The sequence below is a fragment of the Rana temporaria genome, chromosome 6, assembly GCF_905171775.1.
Source record: "Rana temporaria chromosome 6, aRanTem1.1, whole genome shotgun sequence".
Lineage (NCBI taxonomy): Eukaryota > Metazoa > Chordata > Amphibia > Anura > Ranidae > Rana > Rana temporaria.
The window spans coordinates 66,122,703-66,145,870 of NC_053494.1; the positions used below are offsets into that span (position 1 = coordinate 66,122,703).

Sequence of the window (23,168 nt, forward strand, 5' to 3'; positions counted from 1 at the left end):
GGAACACATATGCCCAAATATAGACAAATATTTCACCGCTCCAGGTGAGCCTCGTAGATCATTAAGGGTTGTTGAACCACCAGGGTGCTGGCGATGCTAATTATAGCACATGAACGAAAAAACTCTGGATAGCCGCACTCCAAAATAACTTAAAATAAAGTTGGTCTTTTTAATTTTCAAATGCACATGCATTCACCGCAAACAACAGATACAGAAGAGGCCGACGCGTTTCACGCTGTACTTCAGCGCTTAGTCATGGCTTAAAATATGGCCCAAATATACACACTGTGATTTTATAAATAAACTTACCTTTATTAACAGTATTCTATGACAGAGCAGGAGGTCGCGGGCCACATCAGAGGGCTCTGCGGGCCACATGTGGCCCCCAGGCCACTGGTTGGGCACCCCTGCTCTAGGGCCTCTGCTACAAAATATATGTTTGGGAGTAATTTTCAAGCAAGAAAAAAGGCTTTTACAAGAAAATGTTGAAATACGAACTGCTCTTAAAGTGGATAATGCCTGAAGGTGCTTTCTTGAATGTTGTGGTTCTCTATGTGACCAGGCTGTGAAAGTCTCACACAAGTGGTATCACCATACTCAGGACGAGTAGCAGATTATATTTTTCTTCTTCTCTATTTCTTTAACCACTTAAGCCCCGGACCAATATGCTGGCTAAAGACCCAAGGGGTTTTTACAGTTCGGGACTGCGTCGCTTTAACAGACAATTGCGCGGTCGTGCGACGTGGCTCCCAAACAAAATTGGCGTCCTTTTTTCCCCACAAATAGAGCTTTCCTTTGGTGGTATTTGATCACCTCTGCGGTTTTTATTTTTTGCGCTATAAACAAAAATAGAGCGACAATTTAAAAAAAAATGCAATATTTTTTACTTTTTGCTGTAATAAATATCCCCCAAAAACATATATAAAACATTTTTTTTCCTCAGTTTAGGCCGATACGTATTCTTCTACCTATTTTTGGTAAAAAAAAAATCGCAATAATCGTTTATCGGTTGGTTTGCGCAAAATTTATAGCGTTTACAAAATAGGGGATCGTTTTTTTTGCATTTTTATTTTTTTTTACTGGTAAAGGCGGCGATCAGCGATTTTTTTCGTGACTGCGACATTATGGCGGACACTTCGGACAATTTTGACACATTTTTGGGACCATTGTCATTTTCACAGCAAAAAATGCATTTAAATTGCATTCTTTATTGTGAAAATGACAGTTGCAGTTTGGGAGTTAAACACAGGGGGCGCTGTAACATTTAGGGATCACTGTGTATGTGTTTACTAGTGTAGGGGGGTGTGGCTGTAGGACTGACACCATCGATCGAGTCTTCCCTATAAAAGGGATCACTCGATCGATGCACCGCCACAGTGAAGCACGGGGAAGCCGTGTTTACACACGGCTCTCCCCGTTCTTCAGCTCCGGGGAGCGATCGCGACGGAGCGGCTATAAACAAATAGCCGCGCCGTCGTCCCGGATCGCTCCCCGAGCGGACCCGACCTCCGCATGTACCGGGGGGGGGGTCCCGATCGGACCCCCCACCCACGTCTAGGCAGGCACGTACAGGTACGTTGATGTGCCTGTCCGTGCCATTCTGCCGACGTAAATGTACATGAGGAGGTCGGGAAGTGGTTAATAGTCTTCCCTATGTTGTTTCGTTTTGACTTATTTAAATAAGTCGTTTTGACTTAATAAATAAGTCAAAATGAAACATATGGAAGACTAATAAAGAAATAGAGAAGAAGAAAAATATAATCATCAGGCCTGCCGATAAGGGGGGAGGATTGGTCATTCTTAACAAACAGAACTACGAAACAGAAATGAATAAACTTCTGAGTGTCCCAGACACATATAAAAAGCTGAGGGCAAACCCAAAAAGGGAATATGAGAAGCAATTGAAAACTTTTGTAGAGAAAGGAAAGAGCATGGGCATACTTACCAAAAAAGAAGCCAGATATCTAATTCCAGAAACAGAAAAAACTCCAGTTATTTATTACGTCCCAAAAATTCAAAAAAGGATCAGGTCAACCCACCAGGCAGACCGATCGTAAGCGGGATTGATTCACTGTTTTTGAGATTAGAAGCCTACATCGATGGGTTTCTACAACCACTAGTGAAGGAGGGACCATCGTATCTTAAAAGATAGCAGACAACTAATCAATGAACTCAAAGATATTAAGGTAGAGGCAAATTACATCCTGGTCACGATTGATGTGAATTCGTTGTATACGAACATAGTACAAGAGGACAGAATCCAAAGTGTAGAATGGGCTCTATACAATCAGACACAAATGAAGCAGGAACAGTTACAATATATCATAGAAGGTCTGAGGATGGCAATGAGCCATAATTATTTTTGGCATAAAGGGGAATTTTTTACGCAAACCAAAGGAGTGGCAATGGGGGCCAAATATGCCCCCAGTGTAGCCAACATCTTTTTAAACCATTGGGAGGCCGAACAAATACAAGGTACCCCAAGACCACATCTAAAATTGTACCGGAGGTACATAGATGATATACTAATCATATGGGGAGGAACGGAAACTGAATTACAAACCTTTTTTGATGAAATTAACCATAATGTGTACAGACTTTTTCAGGTTCCTGGAACAAGGAAACAATCTAGATCTACAACTATTCAAAGAGAATGATAACATCAATACCAGAAAGTTTTTTTTTTTAAACTGATAGAAACGGTTATATCCCTACAACAAGCTGTCATCACAGACAATGGATTAGCAATATCCCAAAAGGGCAGCTAATGAGGATCTATAGAAACTGTAGTAATGCCATTGATTTTGAAACTCAGGCAATCTCCATTATTGACAAATTTGTAGACAAAGGATACAAGAGGAAGGAATTAGAGGAACTGAAGGAGAAAGTCAAGAAAATGAACAGAGACCTCATGACTACAGAAACATAAAAAAAAGAAAAGAAAAGTTGTAGACTCGGCCTTCCTAACAGGATATAATATACAACATAAAGAGGTTGAGATGATTACTAAAAAGCATTGGCCCATCCTACATTCAGACAAAATTTTAAAAAATCTTATTCCCAACAGACCTTCTTTTATATACGGATGGGACCCTAACCTTAGAAGCAGACTTGTACACAATGCATTGGACCCCCCCAAACAAATTAAAATTTTCAAAAACCTTAAGGGATTCCATAAATGTGGAAGGTGCTTACCTTGCCGGGTCAGCAAGAAAACCAAACAAGAAAAAAGCTGATTTTACTTCCACATCAAACGGATCGAAGCACCAGATCAAACAATTAATAACATGCAACAGTACACATGTGACCTATGTCATCGAGTGTCCATGTAAAAAGCAATACGTAGGAAGAACCATTAGGGAGTTGCATGTCAGAATCCGAGAACATATTGCCAACATTAAAAAAGGGTTCAACAAGCACAGCGTGTCAAGACATTTCAGGGACTACCACAGTAAGGACCCAGGATGCATGACCTTTTATGCTATTGACAAAATAAAAGAACACTGGAGAGGAGAAAACAAAGTAATAAAAGTCTCACAAAATGAAACCCGATGGATTTTTGAACTTGAAACCCTCCAACCTGCAGGAACGAACATTGACCTAGACTTAAACTGTTTCTTGACCAATTTTTTTAAAAAATTTTAAAAAAATATAAACAATACATTTTACAAAATTAATAATAGTACATTTTAAACAACACATATATGTGTTTTTAAAAATATATTTATAAATATATTTTAAATTCCTTATCATAATACTTAGTCTAATTTTGGGCCCCCACTATGTTAGCTCAATTTATCACATTTTATTTTACTTAATCATTTGTGTATGTATTTTATATTTATTTCAATTTATTTCTACATTTATGTATTTCATAGGCCTTTATTTAACTCTAATAATCTTACTACATACTGAAGTTCACTATTACAATCATTTTTATGTATAATATATGCATTCTTCACATATCTGCTATACCTATTCTGGTTATACTCTCAACTAGTAAAGCATTATACCCTTTCACTATCATAATAACATCATGTTATTATTATTATATCCAATTTAATTATTATTATTCTTAAACGATTCCTAATACAATGTTGTATAGTATACACGCAATAGCGGAACGTTCCATTACTTTGGCATTTAGAATGTTTCCAAATACATATTTTTGTGTTCCCATCTGATGTATTAACATATTTTGACAGTTAGCTGATCAATGATATAGTACATTATTTTAATTTGTTTTAGCATTTGTCCTGTAAGCACGGTGTATTGTTATATACTATGGGTGTATTCTCACATTGCGTCTGCAACAAATAGCAAGGGATTATTTGGCATGGCATACACTGAGTCCTCAGTCTGCAAAATCCTCACAAACATGGCGCCAGACGATAGACATCCTAGTGGAAGGACTTCTGTCCTCAAAACCACTGGGAAGATAACGGACGCATAGATGCAATGAGAGACTAATAACAATAAACAGGGAAGTGCCTGTGACTGGCGGCACGCTCCAGACGACGTCATTACGACGAAACCGGTCGAGCGGACGCACGCTGGTCACAACACTTCCGAGATTTTACACAACGTTTGTTTTGATTTTCCTAAATGTCCCTAGTGTTTTTACTAATAAATATTGAGTTACATTACGGTATCACACTATTGGGCAATCTCTCTTTCTTTGAGCGAACACTGGAAAGAACCATATACAGGGGGACAAAAAAGACTTGCCAGAGCGCTGCACAGAGCGTGTACTGTGGATGCTTGTTACCCCAGGAGGGGGTTTGGATCTGGTGAGTGCGGGATACACCAGAGCACGGAGGAAGGGAGCACGGAGTGAAACAAGATTAATTTATTAAGTTGGGCACAAAGCACGCAGCACTTTGCATGGACTATTAACATTAACATTTATTTAGCAGCCTAAAACTATATGGATATTATTAATCACTTATTTAATTGATCTGATTATACCAGTATTTCAGGAGCGCCCCGCTGGCGCGCACCCACAAACCCACGGCTGGGTACTAGTACAGGACGTACCTGTACGTGGATGTGCCCAGCCGTGCCATTCTGCCGACGTATATGTGCAGGAGGCGGTCCTTAAGTGGTTAAAATGTATTAAATGCTTACAGGGTAACATCAGCTATGCCAGTGTTTCTCAACTCCAGTCCTCAAGGTGCCCCAACAGGTCATGTTTTCAGGCTTTCCATAATTTTGCACAGGGGATTTAATCAGTTTCACTGCCTTAGTAATTACCACAGCCATTTCATCTGAGGTAAATCTTGAAAACATGACCTGTTGGTGCGCCTTGAGGACTGGAGTTGAGAAACACTGAGCTATGCAGTCACTAGGATTTTCAGTTTTAAAGCTGTAATAAACCCAAAAATATCACGCTCCAGATGAAGTCAGGTCGACGAAACCGGTCGAGCGATCCGACAGAACGCTACAACACTTCCGTTTTCTGCATGCTAAAAGTAATGCCATCACCCCATTGGACTACTCGATACTGCATGGGTTACCTGCATGCCGCTGGCCAGAGCTGCAGGTTTAAGGCCTTTTTTTATGCTGCAAAATGTGAGTGTATTTCTTAACCATTTTGTATAAATAAAACGTTTTAAGTGATTTTACACTATCGAGGCATCTCTTTTACGCTTATGTGACCATTGCCATTGGAGTTATTGCTGGATGATCAGAGTTGAATTGCCTTGCCCTTTCTCCAAGCCCAGCCGTTTGCTGATTGCTAATTGCTACATGCTGTTTTTGGTCTCCTCTCACCCAGGGACTATTTCCATCTGGTAAGCAGACTTGCATATGTGTGTGGTGGAGGTCTTCAGCTGCATGTCACATCAGTGTTAGGCTGGGTTCACAATTGTCCGACAAACGCTCCTACATTGGGAGATCATGTCGCACGACGTGTGAAAATCAATGTTTCCCTATGAGAGCTGTCTTAACTGGTCCGACACAAGTCGGTCCGACTTTGAAAATGCTCCCTGTACTACTTTGGTCCTACATTGATCCTACTTCAGCCCATTGAATATCATTGAAGTCGGACCAAAGTAGGAGCCTTGTCCTAACCATCCGACTTTTGACATCTGACATGCGATTACAGCAGCAGTAAAAGGAATTTATCTCACTCTGGGATTGTTTTGATTGGTCAAAGAACAAGTCAGACTATCACAAAGTCGGATCAAAGTAGTATCCTGTTCATGAAAGTAGGATGAATGTAAGACCAATGTAGGATCAATGTAGGACCAATGTAGGACAGATGTCGCAGAGCAAAGTAGGATGAAAGTAATACTGCTGTCGTGTAGTATAGTGTGAACCCAGCCTCAACCACTATTCCTCTGATCCATTGAGATCTGACTGCACCTGGGTGGATGTCACTTTTTATTTTCTGGACTTTAATATATAATGTTTTCTATTTAGAATCCTGGTAGCCCTCTCAGTTTGGACTACAGGGGCTTGTTGTGTTTAAGGACATTTATCAAGTTGTTCCTTTATTCACTGTGGATTGTTTTTTTTTTCCCACTAATTTTATTGTAATATTTGTGTGGTTTACATACTTATTTTTTAACGTTTCAATATTCACTGATTAGCACAGTTTATTTTCTTTTTCTTAAAGTAATGCTCTGTCATTTCAACAAAATTGTGAGTACCCATTTGTCTTTTACCAATAAAAGCTGAATTTGTAAACGGTACTACACTATCTTGGGACCCCCTTCCTCCTCCTTTTTTCCTGTATATGGGATAAACACCGAGCACCACCAGGACCACAGCAGGATGCTGCACAGTGGCACACACTGTGAATGCTGCAAACCCCAAGAGGGGGCACAAATCTGGTGAGTGCGGTCCATATAGGAGCACAGATTGGAGTAGATCACTGTGTGAAGCACAGAACTAGACGTTCACAACAGCATGAAGCACTTTTTCTAATTTTTATTTATTTAATTTATTTATAATTATTGTGTCATGAATATGCATCAAGTCTGTCTGCTTACCTGATCTCCATGTGTTCATTAGAGGATGACCCTGTTCTGGTTTCTTTTTTTTATCACTTCCTCTTCCTGTATGGCTCCACCCTAGTACATCCCAGGAAGCCTATATTAACCGTTGCCCTACAGGTCTGCAGTGCTGTTCAACAGTGTTCCTATGCTTAGTTCCTGTCTGCAGTGTAGTTTGCTAGTTCCTGTTTGCAGAGTGCTACGATCATCTTTCTGTGTACCGTTTTGGCTTGTCCCCGACTTCCTTGTCTGCCTGTGCCCCTGACTATTTGCATGTCCCACGGTTATCCTTGTCTGCCTGTTGCCCTGACCTCGGCCTGTCCATCACCACTGTTTGTCCTGCTGGCTGCTTCCCCTTTCTCCCTGCGGAGTGTGACTTAAGGAATCCCGGGAACGCGACCTGGACCCAGTTGCGGCCAAGACGATCCTTACCATCAAAGGCTTTGGTGAATACAAAACTGGGTCTTAGACTCCGCGCCCTGGGTGATCTTGGTTTACGCTTCCTCCCTGCCAGCAGTAGTCGGCAATAGGGTTCACTTCCCTGTGGTGCATCCCTGACCCCTACGGGGTGCACTTGTCACCTGGCCACAGGTGACCTGACAGTTTGAACAGCCATGAACCCGGCCGACGTGCCGCTTCCTGCAGATGATCCATTACAGGGCGTTGTTCACAGACTCGAGACGCATGAAGCAAATCAGGCTCAGGTGATGCGTTTCCTTCAGGATCTGGCTTCCCGCTTTGACCAGCTTCAGACCTCGTTGGGAACCCCGAATCTACAACCCCAAGTACAACCAGCGGCAGCGCCCGTCGCACCAGTCGCAGAGTCGCATTCGCTGAAGCTACCACCTCCAGTCAGTTTTTCTGGAGACTCCAAGGCCTGCAGGGGGTTTATTAGCCAGTGCACCATCCATTTTGAACTTCAGCCTCAAAACTTCTTGTCTGATCGGGCAAAGGTAGCCTATATTATTTCCCTCCTTTCCGGTGAAGCTTTAGCCTGGGCTGCCCCTATGTGGGAGAGGAATGATCCGGTAGTTTTCAGCCTGTTCAACTTCCTAAAGCTCTTTCGGAACATCTTTGAAGAGCCGGCTCGGGCCTCTTCAGCGGCCAGTGCTCTGCTACGTCTCCGCCAAGAATCTCGTTCAGTGGGTCAATATGCTCTTCAGTTCCGTATACTCTCAGCTGAATTGAGCTAGAACAATGAGGCCCTGGTCGCTACCTTTTTACATGGCCTCTCTGACCGAGTGAAGGACGAATTAGCAGGAAGAACCATCCCCGTCGATCTGGACGATGTCATCTCCCTGTGCAACCAGATCGATATTCGTTTTCAGGAGAGGTCCATTGAGAAAAGACACCAGCACTCCCTAGGTCTTAGTCAGTCTGTGCTTCCCTCACTTCGTCCCGTGGACCATCCTCTGCCTGCTGAGGAACCTATGCAGCTGGGCCGGACCAGACTAACACCCGAAGAACATGCTAGACGCAGAACTCTGGGCTTGTGCCTCTATTGTGGAGGCAAGGGCCATCTTCGTGACTCCTGCCCGCTTCGCCCGAGAAACGCTCAGGTCTAATACATTTAGAAGGTGGAGTATTGGACTCAGAAACATCACCTTCCCGTCTGCTCCTTCCGGTGTCCCTTCATGTAAGCACTTCTCCCCTATCGATCTCTGCATATCTGGATTCCGGGGCTGCCGGCAACTTTATGGACTGGAGAACTGCTTCTTCTATGAAGCTTACCCTTTCACCCCTCACTACGCCGCTGGTAGTCTCGGCAATTGAGGGGGTCCTATTCGCTTCCAGACACTACCTATTAGGATGTCGATAGGGATTCTCCACCAGGAGTGGATATCCTTTCTCATCCTACCTAAAGCCTCCACTCCCATTGTATTGGGCCTTCCTTGGCTACAGCTCCACTCTCCCCATGTGGACTGGGCTTCTGGGCAGATTCTGGCTTGGGGCCCTTCATGTTTCTCGTCATGTCTTTCCAAGGTGACTCCTAAGGGGGGACTTCCGGTTGCTACCACATCAGTATATTCGGATCTTCCCACTGCTTACAGCGATTACCGGGATGTGTTCTGTAAGAAATCAGCTGAGGTGCTTCCTTCCCACAGATCTTTTGAGTGTGCCATTGACCTTGTTCCTGGAGCAATTCTGCCCAGGGGTCGCACATACCCTTTGTCCATCCCAGAGACCCAGGCCATGTCTGAGTATGTCGCAGAAAACCTTGACAGAGGTTTCATTTGGAAATCGTCATCGCCTGCAGGAGCAGGGTTCTTTTTTGTTGCCAAGAAGGATGGTACCTTGAGACCCTGTATTGATTATCGAGGATTAAACGCTGTTACTATTAAGAATCGTTACCCCTTACCCTTGATATCTGAGTTGTTCGATAGGTTGAGGGGTGCCTCCATTTTCACTAAGTTGGATCTCAGAGGGGCGTACAACCTCATTCGAATACGAGAAGGTGATGAGTGGAAGACTGCGTTTAACACTCGAGACGGCCATTATGAGTATCTGGTCATGCCTTTTGGGTTATGTAATGCCCCAGCCGTGTTTCAAAACTTTGTCAACGAAATCTTCAGGGACCTGCTGTACCAGTTTGTCGTCATCTATCTGGATGACATTCTAATCTTTTCGGAAAATCTGCGTGTCCACAGGAACCATGTCCGCACTGTACTCCAGCGCCTCAGAGAGAATAATCTCTATGCCAAACTGGAGAAATGCTCCTTTGAATGTTCTGAGGTCCTGTTTCTAGGATGCTTTGTTTCAAGCTTGGGCCTTTGTATGGATCCTGGGAAGGTCTTAGCCATTACCAATTGGCCTCTTCCTGCTAGCCTCAAGGCCACACAGCGCTTTCTTGGTTTCACAAATTATTATAGGCAGTTCATCAGGAATTATTCTTCCATTGCCGCGCCTATTATCGCTTTGACCAAGAAGGGTGCTAATGCCAAAGACTGGCCTCCCGAAGCTGTCTCTGCGTTTCACGATCTGAAACAGGCCTTTGTCTCTGGACCTCTTTTGAGGAGACCAAACCCTGAGGAGGCATTCTTTATTGAAGTGGACGCTTCTTCAGTGGGAGTGGGAGCGGTGCTTCTTCAACTTTTTGAGAAGAGACGTCAACCATGTGCGTTCTTTTCCAAAAAATTCTCTCAGGCAGAGAGAAATTATGCCATCGGTGACCGGGAACTTCTCGCAATTAAATTGGCGCTAGAAGAGTGGCGTCATCTGTTGGAGGGTTCTCCTCACTCCATAACGATCTTCACCGATCACAAGAATCTACAGTACTTACAGAATGCTAAACTTCTGAATCCCAGACAGGCCAGGTGGAGTCTCTTCTTTTCCCGTTTTAATTTCACGATTACGTACAAACCTGGTTCCTGCAACGGTCGGGCTGATGCGCTTTCTAGATCCTTTGACACCTTGGACGAAGAGCTCACTCTTGAACCTGAGCCAATCATTCCAACTTCATGCATTGTTGCCCATTCTACCACCCTGGACTCAAATTCCTCCTGGTAAGACCTTTGTCCCCACTGAGCTAAGAGCCAAGATCCTTCGTTGGGGACATGATTCCAAGGTGGCGGGCCATGCTGGTTTCCTCCGGTCCTTCCTACTCATTAGTCGTCACTATTGGTGGCCAAATCTCCGCTCGGAGGTTAAAGACTATGTCAAGGCTTGTCATGTCTGTGCTCAGTTCAAATCCTCCACACAAGCTCCTGCTGGTCTCCTCATGCCCTTGCCCATTCCTAAGGAGCCCTGGGCTCACATTGCCATGGATTTTATCACCGATCTTCCACTGTCTGACGGTAATACGGTCATTTGGGTGGTAGTCGATCGGTTCTCCAAAATGGCACATTTTGTTCCCCTTCCTGGTCTTCCTTCTGCTCCTGCCTTGGTCCCCATTTTTGTTCGAGAGATTTTCCGTCTTCATGGGGTTCCTTCTCATATTGTTTCGGACAGGGGTGTTCAATTTACGTCTTGTTTTTGGAGAGCCTTTTGCAAATCCCTCAATATTGCTTTGGATTTTTCCTCTTTTTACCATCCTCAATCCAATGGGCAGACGGAGAGGGTTAATCAGGAGTTAGAGGTTTTTCTTCGTACCTTAGTCTCCGCTCATCATGACGATTGGTCCTCTCTACTTCCATGGGCGGAATTTTCCCATAACAATCATGTAAATACCAGTTCGCAGAGAACACCCTTTTTCTCAGTTTATGGAAGACATCCTCAACTTCCACTTCCCATGACCTGTTCTCTGGATATCCCAGCTTTGGCTTCAGCTCAGGAGTCCTTCAATTCCATCTGGGAGTGACGTCCATGATTCCCTCCGGGCAGCTGCCGACAAATTCAAAGGCTTTGCTGACCGCCGCAGGCGTAAACCGCCTTCTCTTCAACCAGGGGACAAAGTCTGGCTCTCCACCAGAAACATCAAGCTCCGAGTTCCTTCTCTGAAGTTTGCTCCAAGATTCATTGGTCCATACACCATAACGGCCAAGCTGAATCCAGTTTGTTTCAAACTTCAGATTCCCAAAAACCTCAAAATCTCTAACTCCTTCCATGTTTCCCTTCTGAAGCCTTTAGTCCTTAATAGGTTCTCTCGTCCTCTCCCCACCACGGCACCAGTCTCTGAGGAGAATCAGGAATATGAGGTCAGTCAAGTTCTGGATTCCCGACTCTGTAGAGGCGCTCTTCAGTACCTCGTTCATTGGAAAGGCTTTGGTCCTGAGGAGAGGTCTTGGGTTCCTGCATCAGAGGTCTTTGCACCTCGTCTATTGAAGAATTTTCATCTGAAGTTTCCCTCTAAACCCGGACCCAGGCGGGGAAGGGGGAGGCCTAGTAAGAGGGAGGGTACTGTCATGAATATGCATCAAGTCTGTCTGCTTACCTGATCTCCATGTGTTCATTAGAGGATGACCCTGTTCTGGTTTCCCTTTTTATCACTTCCTCTTCCTGTTTGGCTCCACCCTAGTCCATCCCAGGAAGCCTATATTAACCGTTGCTCTACAGGTCTGCAGTGCTGTTCAACAGTGTTCCTATGCTTAGTTCCTGTCTGCAGTGTAGTTTGCTAGTTCCTGTTTGCAGAGTGCTACGATCATCTTCCCGTATACCGTTTTGGCTTGTCCCCGACTTCCTTGTCTGCCTGTGCCCCTGACTATTTGCATGTCCCACGGTTATCCTGGTCTGCCTGTTGCCCTGACCTCGGCCTGTCCATCACCACTGTTTGTCCTGCTGGCTGCTTCCCCTTTCTCCCTGCGGAGTGTGACTTAAGGAATCCCGGGAACGCGACCTGGACCCAGTTGCGGCCAAGACCATCCTTACCATCAAAGGCTCTGGTGAATACAAAACTGGGTCTTAGACTCCGCGCCCTGGGGGATCTTGGGTTACGCTTCCTCCCTGCCAGCAGTAGTCGGCTATAGGGTTCACTTCCCTGTGGTGCATCCCTGACCCCTACGGGGTGCATTTGTCACCTGGCCACAGGTGACCTGACATATTGGCACTTAATTTTTTCTTTGTCATTTCTCACACCTTTGGAGTGGATATCACTAGCCTTTGTAGCACAAGGATTTTATTAAGGTGCATTTTTTTATTATATTTTTTTTTGGATCACTTGGAACTGCGTTTCTATCGCAGCTGCTCAAGCAATATAATTCATCTATTTTTACTTAATCGCATTGCTATTTACACACACATTTTGGATATTACTAGCATTTTCCTTTACTTTCCGTACTAGGATTTCAAAATGAGGTTTTATTAAAATGCACCAATTTACCTGTATTTGATTATATGTCACTGCGTTTTCCACTATTAGGTACAGGCGCCTGTAACACTATTTACCACATCAGCACTGCACTTTAAAAGCTAGCGCCATTCCTACTTCCATCCTCTCTCAAATCATTATCTCACCTAGGTGAAATAAATCAGGTAGGGGCAGCTGCTTAAATTAATTAATTAAGGGCGTAAAAACTCTATACTCACTCTCAGGCAATATTTGGTCCTATTGCGCGTATTCATTTTTCACTTTCATTATATCGCAGCTTACCAATTTTTAGATGTGGTGGCTGCATTAATTTACCTTTAGGCTTTTATTTTCATCTGGTGATCCTGCCAGTGTGTGTTTAACAGAACAATCTGTGCTGCAGATGTAGTAGAGGGTTGAGACAAACCATTTAACACTGACAGGTGTGCTTACAATAATCTTTTATGCAAGATTTTATCCCACAAGGAACAAAACTGTTGCTGTAACTGCTTAAAAAAGTGTTGGCTGTAGTTTGGCTTCAGTTTGTTCAGCAGGGACCAGCTGATATTCGATTTATGTGTGGCCACTGTGGCTGAACAGAAATTGATCTGCCAATCAACTTCTGTTCAACTGCCCTGTTAATACATTGCTGCTTGATCAGTGCCGCAGGCAAGAGGCTGCGACTCTGATCTGTGAATTCTGATGGTGGTGGAGTCTCCCAGCTGTCAGAAAACAATGACAGTGCTAAGGATTCCCATAATCACCTCAAATGTGTAAAAGGGGGGGGGGTGTTAATCGGGCCAGTTTTTTTTCCCACTCAACCAGCTGAAAAACTCACCCATGTATGGCCAGCTTAATCTGCTAGTGCAGCTAACACTTTGCGTCCCCCAGACTGACATTTTTGCTGTCCAAAGGTGTGCGTTCCTTCATCCATAGTGGTGGAACCCCAATAAAGTAGGTGCGTTACTGGCTAGAACAACAGGTGAAAAAATGAAATCCAATGCAACCACCAAATCGAACGATTGACAAGCTGGAATATAATACATGGTTTTGGATTTTAAACTGCTTTAAAGCGGAGCTCCACCCTCAAATCAAACTATACATCACAAGCTGTAAAGAAATGTGATTAACCAAGTAATAATTTTATTTTTTACATGCCTTAAAAGCTGTGTTGCTAGGCAGAATTCCTAATTTGCCTTCTTCCTGCACCGCGGTAGTTCTCCTCTCTAGCCTTTGCTGCACAGACTCCTGGGAATGTAGTGTCATAATTTCCCAGGAGTCTGTGCGCTCCTAAGGACAGTACAGGCGCTGTTTACAGCACCATGTTTAATAAGGGCACAAAGCCCTTACTTTTCATTCATCTGCGGGGACGAGCGAGAGAGAGGTGTGGGGATTCTGTTACCTTCATTGTCATAACAACGGGGCGGGGCGTTCCTCCGCCGCCGCCCGTTGTTATGACAACGGCACAAACAATCGCCGCTACGAGCGGCTCTCTAATGCGCACACGCGAGATGTAAAGCTCACCCAGCATGCACACGCCGGGCAGAGTAAAAAAAATGTACTGGGCTTCAATTGCCCACACAGGAGATGGAAACGGCCACATCGTCCTGCAGAGCAGTGGAGGCAAGTTTTTTATTAATTTAAACAGTGATGCTGTATGTTTTATGCACTTTGATGGGAACTTTAGCAACATAATATTTAAATGGAAAAAAAAAAAAAAAACGTGACTGGAACCCCGCTTTAAGAGCCCTTTCACACTGCTAGTGCAGCCATATTAGCGGAAAGCTCTTTCAGTGCGAAAGGGGTCCAAGGGAGAAATGTGTATGATATAGCAAAAAAACAAATATACTGTACAACAGATACAGACAAGGACAAGATAGACAGTTGATTCCAACCTTGTGACATTCCTAGTGCTCCATAAACACCAAGTCTCATTTTTGTGTTCTTCTGGGTGCCATTGATTATTTCGTCATCTGTCCATAAACTAAGCCAGTAGTTGGAAGCCAAGGAAGATACATGATTGCAGAGAAAAAGAAGAACGCTCAGAAAAGACAGGATGAGTCCTATGGCTTTCATGTATTCCCAGAACACTGCCATTTTAACCTGTAAAGGGAACAAGAAAGTCACTTTATTTTAAGACTAGTTGTTTATACCTGGCTCTATTCGAGTATTAACTGCTGGTTGTTTAATTGGTTTGTCAAACTAAAGAAAATGATTGATTTGTAGGTCGTGCTATGAATTGCTATAAGGGCTTGATCACACTTGCGACCTTATCGTCGACTTAAGCTACAATGGGGTTGGATGGGGTAGTACACATGGTACTGATGACATGCTTTGCAGAAATCACAAAAATGATACCCCATGTGGTGTAGGGTATTTATTACTGCTGCCAAACAACCCATTCAAGTGATTAGGGCCAAGGGCCATACCACAACTGTCCTGCAACCATACGTAATGCATAAAGTTGCGGTGGTGCAGGCTGTTCAGGGTCAAAACAAATGGTGAGGAGGCAGGTAGTCTGTCAACTGCCCTTCAAAAAGAGATGCACTGTGAAACGCTTTTCACAGGGACAGCAAGGGCTGTTGCAATTGTGCATAAGCCATACCAAGTACGCAAACCAGGGCAGGATTTTTTCTGCACTAGGCAAACTGGTGTTTGTACATCTGGAAATACAAACATCACAGTTCCTGTAATAATCCCAGATTTTTCTGTGTTCCCAACAGGTTTGTGAAACGTGATATACTGTTGCTGCAATGTATACAGAAAAAGACCCAATTAAGCAGTAAGGGAAGAAATCTGTTACATGAAGCAAGCCATAAAAAAATAAACAAGAAACAACTCATTTATCAATATGAAAGCTTGAAACAGATAAGTAAAAGTTTATTGTTTGTGAAGGATTATTGCACATAACTGTCCTTCTCAAATCTCTAAAAACACAGTAATCAATTGATGTATCTCATCGAGAAACCAAAATCAAGCAGAACCTCACCCTGCCAGTTTTGGCCTTGTCAGCTTCAGTCAGTTTCCAGTCATCCTTCTCAGCCCCTGATTTCTGGAGGTCAGCAGTGCTATTCTGCTGCGTAGACTTTGCTTCGGATGATGAACTCAACTGTCTAATGGGGAAAAAAAATTAACTATTTGTTTCAGAAATTCTGTTGTCAACTGGCTATACACAAAATGGCACTCATCTTGAATATCTACGGAAGTCAAGCGTTCCCTTAGAGAGACAATTACTGACTTTGCAGATTGCATTCGAAGCTTGAGAACGTGAAGGAATTTGTTAAGGGATTTTAAGTCCAGGTTAGGATATATACCTCCTTTAGGCTTTGGCATCGTGAATTGGTCCGATTAGAATCACTTGAACCTGTCTTGTGGTGATACTGGTATAACAACTCTCTGGGACAAGGGGTAGTTCAGGGCCTCTGTAAATCTGTCATTGAAAATCATTGGATGATTGCAAAGCAGCGGGGAGGCTATAGAGCTTTGAACTCAATCTTTTTGAAACCACCGACTGAACCCACAGGTCTAGGATGACTATGACCCAAAGAGATGCAAACTGCAACAGACGCCCCACACTCTTAGGAGTGGGAGAGGCCTCCATTTTGAAGATGGTTTTGGGGAGGGCTTGGTGGTCCTTTTTGAGCCAAGCCTTGTTCCGAAAAAGAAGAGCTGAACTTGGATTTTGAAGTTGAAGCCTGGAAAGAAAGTGAAGGTGCTCTATGTTTAGAGAAGCCAAGAACCCCTGAGAAAGCCAAAAAATTCCCACCAGCGACCTTTATGTTGAATTGGTCAAGTGCTCCACCAAATAGACTTCTTCCTTAAAGGGGCATATAATAGACTTCTTCCTTAAAGGGGCATATAATAGACTTCTTCCTTGAAGGGGCTTCTGCTGCCTAAGCTTTTAGACAAATGATTCTGCACACGAACAAAGATAGGGCTGCAACTAACGATTATTTTCATAATCGATTAGTTGCCCGATTATTGTTTTGATTAATCGGATAATAGCCTTTAAAAAAAGAAAAAAATTGCATTTTAATTTTTTTTTGGCCCAATTTGTTGTTCGGCAGATTACAAAACACAAATTGCTGCAAAAACACATTACATGCTTTTCTGCAGCTTCTCCATTGAAGTATATTGAACCAAAAAAAAAACATAATAGCACCGTTTTGCATTAAAAAGTCCTATCCCTTTCCAAATACGCAGCAGCTAAAAAAAAATCATAGGAACACATGTAAATGAACTGTAGTGTGTTTCTGCAAAAAGCACCAAAAAAACAGAGGTGTGACCCAGGCCTGAGATGTTTAGTAACATAATGGGGTTGAAAAAACAAAAATACGTACAAAAAGAGCAAATAATCGCTACTGTAAGGGGTTCATTTTTTTACTGTGCGATAGTGAAAGTAATATTTACAGTAGCGATTTGCTTTTTTGTACTATAAAGGGCTAATTTTAGTTTTTTTAACCCCATTATGTTTCTGGCCGATTAATCGATTATGAAAATTGTAATCGATTAATTTCATAATCGATTAGTTGTCGATTAATCGATTAGTTGTTTCGGCCCTAGATTAGAGCTATCAAGAATATTTGTCTCATGATGCGTTCCAGGGCATCAACAAAAAAAAGAAGAGCAGATGGCAGCTGTTTAATTGCACGATCATGTAAAACAGAGTCATGTTGGTTGTTCATTGTTCAGTTAGCTGTGGTCTGACATACAGAAATAGCAGCAAAAGCTAGTTGCAGGGCTGGGCCTGCTAGGTTAAAGAGAGCTTTCAAGGGAATCTCAAACTTTCTGTCATCAGAATCTTTAAAAGATAAAACATCTTTAACTACTTGCCGACCTGGCGCCGTATAACTTATACGGCGGCAGGTCGGCTCCCCTGCGCGAGAGCACGTAGCTCTATGTCACCTCGCGAGGTGGCCACTAGGGGCGCGCGCCACCTGCTCGTCCCTGATCCCGAAGAGCGTGCCCGGCGGGTGTGATCACCGCCGGGCACCCGCGATCGCTCGTTACAGAGCGAGGACCGGGAGCTGTGTGTGTAAACACACAGCTCCCGGTCCTGTCAGGGGGAGAAATGCCTGACCGTCTGTTCATACAATGTATGAACAGCGATCAGTCATTTCCCCATGTCAGTCCACCCCCCACTACAGTTAGAACACACCCAGGGAACATACTTAACCCCTTCCCCGCCCCCTAGTGTTAACCCCTTCCCTGCCAGTGGCATTTTTATAGTAATCTAATGCATTTTTATAGCACTGATCGCTATAAAAAAGCCAATGGTCCCAAAAATGTGTCAAAAGTGTCCGAAGTGTGCACCATAATGTCGCAGTACCGAAAAAAAAAACACTGATCGCCGCCATTACTAGTAAAAAAAAAATATTAATAAAAACGCCATAAAACTACCCCCTATTTTGTAAACGTTATAACTTTTGCGCAAACCAAACGATTATTGCGATTTTCTTTTACGAAAAATATGTAGAAGAATACGTATCGGCCTAAACTGAGGAAAAAAATGTTTTTTTTTTATATATTTTCGGGGGATATTTATTATAGCAAAAAGTAAAAAATATTATTTTTTTTCAAAATTGTATAGTGCAAAAGCTAAAAACCGCAGGGGTGATCAAATACCACCAAAAGAAAGCTCTATTTGTGGGGAAAAAAGAACGCCAATTTTGTTTGGGAGCCACGTCGCACAACCGCGCAATTGTCAGTTAAAGCAACGCAGTGCCGAATCGCAAAAAGTGCTCTGGTCTTTGACCAGAAATATGGTCCGGGGGTTAAGTGGTTAATAGGTACAGTGAGATGCTGGTTTATGATAGAGATAAAAGGGTCAAGCACAGGAATAGCCCACTTGTTTGTTAGCTCATTTTCCACTAGAGGTAGTTCAGACAAGATTTTTGAGTAAAAATTCATAAAGGAGACTGCCCATTCTATCTGTTTATGCTCATAGGGGCTCTGCAAAATTCAGTATTTTGCACAATACCAAGGCTTTTGCGGACAGAGGCAATGAGCTTTTCAATGTTAGCAAGCATGTTGCATAAAGCTCCCTCTTCAATATAGTGACAATTTGGGAAATAGAAAAACTACCACCTCAACCTCCTCTTCATTCCAAGGGGTGCATGTTCTGGGTGTTATGCAGGTCTTTGGCTAAGCGAGTGTCTGCCTGCTGTTTGTAGTTGGCTTCCTTTTGCCTGGTCTCCACCACAGCTACAAGTGAGGGTACTCCCCCGTAGGATACTCAAGGAGTAGAGCTTGGGAGACCGGGTAAACGTGTCTAGTAGGAGTATGCAGTAACCCAGGTGTAGACCATTCTGCAACTAATTACCTGTTCACGATGCTTGGCTGTGCAAGTTGTCCAGGCTTTGCCTGACATGGGAGGCATTCCCACAAGATTGTCTTTAGTAACTGTGTTCCATAGCAATGGATCATAGCCCTGGACCTGTATGGCACCCTAGAGCTAACTGTGGGAACAACAACTCAATCACCTACACACACTAGCAAAAAACTGAGGAGTCAGGGAATGGGGTAGGGTTATAGAGAAGGCACTCGGGGAGGTGTATCCTCAAAAGTTTGCCAGTTACCTGTACCCATGCTTGTGTCCTATACTGCATGATCGATTTTATGGAGAGTAGAATTTTTTAATTGAAAAAGAGTTATGATTTTAGTGTGTGACAGACACAACCAGGACATGGGCTTTTGGAGGGGACTGCCTACTGACTATGGGTCCTGGCTTGTAAGGGAACACTACTCTTTGGGAGGTGTGTGCCTGGGGGACCCTTGGAGTGGTCTTGTGTGTCAATATCTCCACAAAAACACAAAGACTCTGGGAACTTATATATACATATTTGGGGCCTCTATGCCTCAAACCAGAAATGACTGTAGATGTTAATGTACAGTGGAACCTCGGATTGCAAGTAACGCGATTAATGAGCGTTTCGCAATACAAGCAACTATTCTTTAAAAATTCTGACTCGGTTTGTGAGTGCTGTCTCGCAAAACGAGCAGGATTCAAGCCTCTGCGGTGTGCAGTATCGCATTTGGGCAGAGGTGCAGGGGCCCCCAGTGACACTCTGAGCCGTTCGGAAATACTCTGAAACACTCTGTTCCTGAGTGCAGCTAAACAATCTCTGAATATTTCCCAGTCTCTCCAGCGCCCCACCCCCACCTCTGGCCACATGCGGTATTGCATGCCATAGAAGTTAATGTGGAACAAATTATTTTTGTTTCCATTGACTTCTATAGGGAAACTCGCTTTAATATGGGAGTGCTTTTGATCACAAGCATTCTCCTGGAATGGATTATGCTTGTAATCCAAGGTTCCACTGTAATCAGCTCAAACCACTGGGGTCACCTGCCATCATTTTTTTTATTGTTCGTAAGTCTCTGCCATTGTGTGCCTCCTAAGTGTCTTCCTCCTATTGTTAATTGGATCCCCTATTGTTTGTCTGTCTTCGCATCTATGTGTTTATACTTGTAATATTGTGTATCGTTCAGTACTTTGTATTCAGGGTTGTAGGTGCCAAGTGGTCTGGTCACCTGGGCTAGTTTAACCACTTAAGGACCCACTCATGTACATATACGTTGGTACTTTAAAGATGGATATCTCGGTAACGGCAGCAGTCGCTGCCACAACCAAGATATCCATCTTTTCTTTGAGCGGTCCTGTAAACGATAAGGGTGGTCTCCGCGGCGGATTCACTGCGAGATCACCGTTATCAGTGGGGGAGAGGGCCCCCCTCCCACCGCTCTCCGCCGCTTACCCGAGCAGTCGGCAGCGGCGGAGGCGATCGGGTCCTGTCCCCTGCTCGGCTGGGATACGAGTGAATGCAAGATGGCCCCCACCCGCCTCCATAGCATAGCAGGGCGGAAGAGACGTCACTTCCGCCCATGCTTCTTAAATATTTTTTTGTTGTCATTTTTTCAAATGACAATTTTATTTATTCTTTGCATTTTAGTCTAAATATGGGATCTGAGGTCTTTTTGACCCCAGATCTCATATTTAAGAGGACCTGTCATGCTTTTTTCTATTACAAGGGATGATGACATACATCCCTTGTAATAGGAATAAAAGTGACGATTTTTTTTCTTTTAGTGTAAAAACTAATAAAATAAATTGCAAAAAAAAAAAAAAAAAAATTTAAAGCGCCCCATCCCGATGAGCTTGCGCGCAGAAGCGAACGCATACGTGAGCAGCGCCCGCATATGAAAACTGTGTTTAAACCACACAAGTGAGGTATCACCGCGATCGTTGGAGCTAGAGCAATAATTCTAGCCCTAGACCTCCTCTGTAACTCAAAAGATTCAACCTATAGAATTTTTTAAACGTCACCTATGGAGATTTTTCAAGGTTAAAAGTTTGACGTCATTCCACAAGCGGGCGCAATTTTGAAGCGTGACATGTGGGCATCATTTTACTCGGCGTAACATTATCTTTCACAATATAAAAAAAATTGGGCTAACTTTACTGTTGTCTTAATTTTTTAATAAAAAAAAAGGCCCCCCCCCCCCCAAAAAAAAAAAGTGCGCTTGTAATGCCGCGTACACATGGTCGTTTTTTCGGCATGAAAAAAAAAAGACATTTTTCAGCATGTCCAAAAAACGACATTTTTCCAACTTCATCATCATTAAAAACGACATTGCCCACACACTATCGTTTTTGAAAAATGATGAACAAAGCGCGGTGACGTACAACACGTACGACGGCACTCTGAAGGGGAAGTTCTATTCGCCTTTGGGCTGCTTTTAGCTGATTCCGAGTACGTAAAAGACCGCTGCGCAAATACGGTGTGACAAAAAGTATTGCAATGACCGCCATTTTATTCTATATATATAATGTTTGGGGGTTTTAAGAAATTTTCTAGCAAAAAAAACTTGTAAACACCAAATCTGAAAAACAGGCAAGGTCCTTAAGTGGTTAAGTGCCTGGTTAATTAGCTTATGTCAGCTATTAGTTGCTAGAGTTGGATTAGCAGTTTATGTTGGCTGCTCTTTATGTTAATTACTCTGCTAACCTCTGCCCAGCACTGGTAAAAACTTCTAGGTTCCAGGGACAGAAGATGGTGAATCTCTATCCCCAGACACCAGTTCCAGGTATTTAAGGGGATTTAATAGACTTTTATGCTGAGGAGGAACAACCCGGTGAGCCTCCAGCAGAAGAGCTGGCATCAAGGCATGGAGTTAACGTGAAGATAGCCGACATTTTTTATATTTTGGATTTTAGATCACGTTTTTTTTTTTTAATTTGTTAATTGTAGTCAAGTAATTTATTGGGTTATTTTATTGTCATGTATTTACATTGTGATTTTTTTAAAGTAACAACATTTTGCAGTCTGTGCGCTTATGCTATATTTGAGTGTTCAATAAATTGAACATTAGATTGATCTATGCCGACGCCCGATAGTGTGCCTTCTAAGTGTCTCCCTCTGATTGTTAATTGGACCCCCTATTGTTTCTGTCTGTCTTCTCATCTATGTGTTTTTATTTGTTATGTGTATTGTACAGTACTTTGTATTCAGGTTTGAAGGGGGCCAAATGGTCTGGTCAGCTCATGTTAATTATATCACTGTCAGCTATTAGTTGCTAGAGGTGGATTAGCATAGTTTATGTTGGCTGTTCTTTAGTTGGGCTAATTATATTCCTGTATACATTTTTCTTTGCATACGATAATGTGATTAAGTTTTTATCAAATTTTGCGTGGTATGTAAACTTTCTGTGAGTTTTCAATAAACAGTTTGATGTTTTTCACCACCCTACACTGTGTCCTAACCAGTGACTGTGTGGGCTGCTGCAGGATCTTGTATGGTTCTGCTACTGGGCAAGGGAAGCTTAAATGATGGACATACTCCTCTTGAGAACGGGAATCTGTCACACAGTGCCTCTGCTGTGAACTATGTTTTTAGTTCTTGTTCAGAATATGTTAATACAAGTGCATAGTCTGGGCACAGGTTGACTTTATTTCTCCGAAAAAATAAAAAAAGGATATTTATCTCCAACCTACTTTTGCTCTCTTTTCTATTAAATTAAAATGGTCCACCCAAAAAAGAAGCTCCCCTTGTCTTTTACCCCCCCCCCCCACCACCACATTTGGCACTTATTGGGGGGGGGGGAGGAGCAGGTACCTGGTTTTGACAGGTACCCTCTTTCACTTCCTGCTCAGATCGCCATGGCAATCTATGACGATTTCCGGCCCCTACTGCTCCCCCTCATAGTCTTCTGGGACACACACGGGTTCCAGAACACTGTGGAATCATTCAGAAACTCGTGACTCATGCATGCACAGTAGGAAACTGGCTGTGAAGCTGTAAAACTTCACGGTTGGTTTCCCTCACCTAAAATGCCCAGTTCAATAATCGGCTCAGGTGTCGACATTACTGGATCCTGGTCCAGATAAGTGTCAATATATTAAAAGTCAGCAGCTACAATATTTGGGGGGGGGGGGGGGGACTGGAGCT

The 23,168-nt window shown here is 43.2% G+C and overlaps 1 protein-coding gene across 3 annotated transcripts in view; it reads right to left on the minus strand.

The window, feature by feature from the left end:
* Window positions 1-23,168, minus strand: part of LOC120943551 (multidrug resistance-associated protein 1-like) — a 650,821-nt gene that overhangs the window by 145,316 nt on the left and 482,337 nt on the right. For all 3 annotated transcript variants that reach the window (XM_040356917.1, XM_040356914.1, XM_040356915.1), the window contains 2 exons: window positions 15,710-15,833; window positions 14,616-14,823 (listed from right to left, as the gene is read on the minus strand). In XM_040356917.1, the coding sequence (XP_040212851.1) occupies window positions 14,616-14,823; window positions 15,710-15,833 (332 nt within the window). The remainder of the gene's footprint in view (window positions 1-14,615; window positions 14,824-15,709; window positions 15,834-23,168) is intronic.